The following is a 5,420-nucleotide window of genomic DNA, read 5'->3' as shown; positions in this document are numbered from 1 at the left end:
ACCTTTTTGCATTTTGAAGAGACAAAAAGGCAAATTCTTTAAAGTATTTGCTATATCTCTTCCTGGATAAGGAAATGGTTGCTGTTTTAAACATATCTCAGTTGGGTATGGCAGTGCGTCAGCTCCATTACAGGAAAGCAGTAATGGAGCTCAGTAATAGAACTCTGCTTTGTTCTTCCATTTCAGAGGATTGTGAAATAACATTTCTGGGAAAAGAAATCTTCAGTGTTCCTACACTGAAGCCAATCCTGTTATTAAATAAAAGAACATAAAGTTGTTTCGGTGCATACCTGATCATGAACAACCTTCTATTGACATTTTCCACAGTTTGTGTGGCTTTTATTTACAACAAAAAAGTTCAGTGTGTTTTGATGGGTGTTTATGCAATAGACCAACACAAAGAAATACATAATTGTGGAGACAAAGAATTGATCAAAGTAACACCCAAAGTAGATTTTTTGATGTCAACTTATTTTTCCTTGCTGCCACCACCATGTTTAACGGTGTGGGTGGTGTTTAAATTTTAAACTTACCCAGATTGTTAAATGTTGCCCAGAGATTTTAGTTTTGGTCTCATTTGACCAGGAAACCTTTTTCAACATGTTTTCTGTACTTTATACAAAACATGTTAGAATTTTGTTGAAGCAACGAGACAAAATGTAATGTTCATGAAGCATGAAAACTTCTACAAGCTGCAGCACCTGAAGTCAAACACAACACACTTTTATTTCTTGTCATAAAGTATGGCTCAGACAAACAGCAAAACATGCTATGCCATGTGTTTTGCTCTGAGAAACTGCTAGCTGAATTTTAGAAAGTAAATTCTCTCTAACACTTAAATAACTTGATAAAAATATTTACTCCGTCTATTGCAGCTGCGGAGTCAGATTTATGTTTGAGCTCATTGTATTTCTCTCTGCTGGGCCTTAGGGATGGCTCAGAGGTGCCAGGAAGCAGCACATGCAGATAAGGACAGAGCTCTCCCTAAACTTCAAGTTTTAGTTTCGGTCAACATTTTATCTGAAGAGTTACAATCCTGCTCACCAGAGCAAGGCTGGCGATTACCGAGTTATTGTGAGGTGCAGAGGTATTGACTCCTTTTGTCTAATTAAAGCAGATGCTGAGCACCAGTGTCTGCTTTCTGTTTAGGAAGAATCAACAAGGGGCTAGTTGAATGCTTTGTAGCTAATATTGATGATTAGTTAGCTTTTTTCAGCATCTTTTTTTTTGTTATCATAGACCTGATGCCCTGTTTGCAAGTTCTCTAGAATAAACAAACGGATACAAAACTAAACTAAAATGAAGAACACTGAATATGAACTTAATATACAACTTATTAAGAGAAAAAAACATACAAATTATAGGAATATCAACATATCAGTTTACTTTCCCTCCATGTACGTCACATTGGGGAAATTAAGGAAACAGGACAGAAAGACAAGATCAAAGTTTGAGGAGTTGCAGGTTTATTTTCCTGAGATCAGTCTTTCAGTGCTGCTGCAAAATGTACAGGTAATTCAAACTGATATCCGCTTTATAAAAAATGGTGATAACTCTAAGAAGTCTAGTTTGTCATTTCAGGTTAGAATGAATATTCACAGTTTGCTATAACTAAATGAGTCAATTATTAATAAAAACATTTATTTCTTTATGTGAAGTAGTCTAGTTTCTAATACATTTAATTTTCAGATGTTGTCAAGTCAAAAGCTTGAAAAACTTTCAGATATTCATTTTTCTTTTATTAGTGAAACGTTTTGAAAATTCTAACCTTTAATTTTAGTACATTTATTCCTAAGGAAAACAATCCCACTGTAAGAAATTCCTGATGAGTTTAAAATAAACTTAGCTACAGCAGTATTTACACTTTTCTTTTTAATGACAATAACCTTTATAAAAAAATATGTTTTTTAAATATCTTTAAACTTTCACAATGTCTTGACAATTTAATATGAAACAGACAACTTGTGAAAAAAATCAAACCCCTCCATTTCCTCCCCATCAAAAACAACCAGTCAGAGCCAGGAGGAAGGTCTTAGCACTGCCAATCATGCTTGTGTATGTGCTGCTCAATGCTGAAGAAACAACCTACAGGAAATCTGTTTATCTATGTTCCCTGTAGGCTCCATTGTGGTGAAGGAGCTATAGAGTAGCAGAGATAAAGGTGATTGACAGCACTAAGGCCTTCCTCCTGGCTTTGATTGGTTGTTTTTGAGTGATGTATTTCTGCAGATGACAGTAGGACCACAGAAAGAAGGCCAAGCAGTTGGATTTGTTCAGATGTCAGGACATAGTGAAAGTTTGAGAAAATATGTTATAAAACTTTTTTCTTTTATAAAAGTTACCTAATGCAGCTTTAAAGGCGAAATAGTGTTGCACAGAAGATCGGCAGTATGACTACCAACCATTTATCTACCTATGTTTTTGTTTAAAATATTTATTTCTACACTTGGGATTTTTCACCCCCAAATAAACTTAACGATTAGGTATTCCTACATTACAAATTGCCTGAAGTGTACTTGTTCACTCGGCAGTAAAGGTTCCCCTCTCCAAGCTGGACTGGTTCACCAGCACATCGTCCTCTGCCTTCATGGAGTTCATCAGGTACTTGACTCCGGCTTTCACACCGGTCTTCACTCCTGCCCCCACAGCGTACCCCGCCACCCCAACAGTCCCGCCTGTGGCCACCATCAGGGCATCGGTACCCAGGTCCACGGCGCTGAGGATGGCTCTCTCCTTGGCCGTTGCCGAGCAATTGATGGAGGCGTAGTAGACCGCCGTGCCGAGGCTGTAGAGGGTGCTGACCGCGGGGATCCACTCCACCACGTTGTACACGCGCTCCTCATCCTTGTTGATGCAGCTCCTCTGAGGGCTGCGCTTCATCCGCTGACCTGAGGATTGAAAAAGCTCTTCCTGGGGGTTGCACTGGCGGATCCAGCACTCAGACTCCAGGGATGTGGATGGAAAGATGCGGCTACCTTTCTTTAACACGGCTTGGTACATTCCAGGCATGAGAGGTCCACCGCTGGTCACACCGGCACACAGGACTCCGAGTCTTTCACAGCTTCTGACAGCATCCTCCACTCGGCCTGCAGCTCCTCTTACAGCCGTTCCCAGTAGCATGGTCCCATTCATTCGGCTCCAACCATCACAATGACCCTCCTGTGATGCAAGGCCACCATCTTTCACTAAAGCAAGCTGCTGAATGTTGAACATCACTCCATCTATTTGCTGACTTGCTTCTTCTCCCTCGGAAAGCAGTGCTGCTGAAGTCGATGCTGATGTAGACCTGCTCATCTTCCTCTCTATAAGAGCCACCAAATCCATCAGCAGCTCCTCAGTGTCAGCCTTCCCCAGCAGGTCGTACAGCTTCAGAACCAGGAGCTGAGCCTCCTGTGGGCAGCCTGACGCCACCAGGACAGGCACCAACGAGAGTCCCATCAGCTCCTGAGGGAACACAGAGGATAACGGATCATCCACCGCGCTGGCATACAGCAGCTCCTCACAGCTGACGTTTCCTCGAATCTGGAGGTGATCTCGAATCTGACCCTGAAGCGTCGCCGAAATAGTCCATGTCGCAAGTTGAGCAGATCGGATCTTCTCCACGTTTTGAGAACGAGTCGATGTAGGTTCAGATTTGTCTGGCTGTGGACTGGAACCAAGGAGAACCTGAATGTCCTGTTTCTGCTCAGCATCTTCACTGGCTGGAGTTGTTTGGAGCAGGTTGTCCGTTTTGGGTGGAGGAGGCGGGACTCTGCAAAGGCTCTGTTCGGTCAGCAGGAGCTGGATCAGAAACAGCCACTTCAACTTGGAGAACATCCTCCCTCTCTTCATAGGGATCTTCCTCAAAGCCACTAATACAAGATCAAGACAATACATACTCAAAAAAACAGCAAGCTGTCAGTAAATAAAGTTTGCAGAGATTGTTGTTAAAGAAACAAGTTATAATTCCCTAAATAATAATCTTAGATTATTCTTAATCAGGTTTATCTTGTAGACTTGCCATTATAGTGGCTGTGCCTGGTAGGATTCAGTGGACTCCTGTTGGTTCAGTACAAATGATGGATATACCTTTGTGTTTGTTAGTATTTTTGCTCCAGTTTCTCCCTGGTCTAATTTCTCTTTATGTTTATTCATTCCATGTCAATTAGGCCAACTCAGTTCACTCTAGCCACTTTTTTTTGTGTTGATGTTCCCATTATAACTTTAGTTCACTTGCAATCAGACCTCTGTGAACGGCATGCAGTCCTGCACACAGCAAGGATGCTGTGTTTACCAAAGTAAAATAAAGGATGATTCTGTTTTTATGTTTATTAATTTTGATGTGCAATCAGACCCAACTCGCTCCATTAACGCATTCGTAAATACTGTTGTGTCATAAGTTAGATTTTTATTATGTCTTAGTTTTTTGGACTTTTTAATTACGTTGTTTTGCATACTGCACACCGGTGTGCCAAATACTTCCGCACGGTGTGATGAAATATTTAATTCAGTAGTTCCCTGTCAGAATGTCTGTTTTCTGATCTCTTTGTGACTTTGTAAACTGAGTTTATCTTCTTTTTTTATTTTTATTTATTTAGTTAGTTTTTTTTAATCATTAGGTTTTTTTAATCATTATCTTCAACCTCTAATTCTGTCACCTGCCTGCCTCCTGCTTGTATTTGTGGCCACAGCAACTATTCATCTTAAAACGTCGTTCTGTTCAGACAGTAAGAACATCATGAACAAAGATGTTTTTTTTAATGGTGCACAGTAAATCAGATCAGTAAAACAAAATTACAAAAAATTACAATGCAAAAGCAGCAGCAGGGCAATAAATGAATACATTGAATGTGTGGTTCTTATTTCATCTCGCTCACAACTTACATTATTCATCCTGTTCCTGACAGCTATGAAATTAAGTTTTTGCGTAATCTTAGATAATTTTATCCCACCTACCTTAACAATAACCACGTCTTGCAGACTGCAGCGTGTCAGATGGCTTCAGGACGTGGGAGGCTGTTTCTTCTCGTTCTCTCAGCAGCTTTTTTTCTCCAATGAGAATCTGCTTCTCTAACACGGCATCTCAGAGCCCTCCCTCTCTACCATCCGTCTTTCAGCCGCCTTTTCTATTTGGCCTCATTGCTCAATAGGGAGCGCAGGGCTTGAATATTGATTCACGTGGGGAAAGTCCATGTGGTCTAAAGCAGTTTTGTTTGTGTGTCCTGTTATCCACTCATCCCCCACAGTTCTTCTGCTCACTCTCACGCAGCCGCTCGGTTTTGTTTATGACCCACATAGTTGAAAGAAAATGCCCCCCGCCCCACTCCTCACACCGTGAGCGAATTTCTCTCTTTCACTGCCAACAAGAGGAATAAAGAAAGTGAGCTTGTTTTGAAAGTAAAAACGGGATTTCTTCACATAGTGGCATCTATTTGGATCTA

General features: G+C 40.8%; 1 protein-coding gene across 1 annotated transcript; it reads right to left on the bottom strand.

Annotated features, from left to right (window-relative positions):
- Positions 1–1,443: 1,443 nt before the first annotated feature.
- apof (apolipoprotein F) lies at positions 1,444–5,207 on the bottom strand. Its single transcript, XM_028002095.1, has 2 exons — positions 4,936–5,207; positions 1,444–3,851 (listed from the first exon to the last, which is right to left on the bottom strand). The coding sequence occupies exon 2, from the start codon at positions 3,829–3,831 to the stop codon at positions 2,521–2,523; it is 1,311 nt and encodes a 436-aa protein (XP_027857896.1). The 5' UTR covers positions 3,832–3,851; positions 4,936–5,207; the 3' UTR covers positions 1,444–2,520.
- Positions 5,208–5,420: the final 213 nt, after the last annotated feature.

This window comes from Xiphophorus couchianus, chromosome 20 (assembly GCF_001444195.1).
Source record: "Xiphophorus couchianus chromosome 20, X_couchianus-1.0, whole genome shotgun sequence".
Classification (NCBI taxonomy): Eukaryota; Metazoa; Chordata; class Actinopteri; order Cyprinodontiformes; family Poeciliidae; genus Xiphophorus; species Xiphophorus couchianus.
Note: the sequence above shows the minus strand (reverse complement) of the source record. Positions and strands in the feature narration are given on the sequence as shown.

What these genes read in the sequence shown, in the direction of transcription:
- apof (XM_028002095.1), bottom strand. Translation starts at nt 3,831, where the DNA reads ATGAAGAGAGGGAGGATGTTCTCCAAGTTGAAGTGGCTGTTTCTGATC.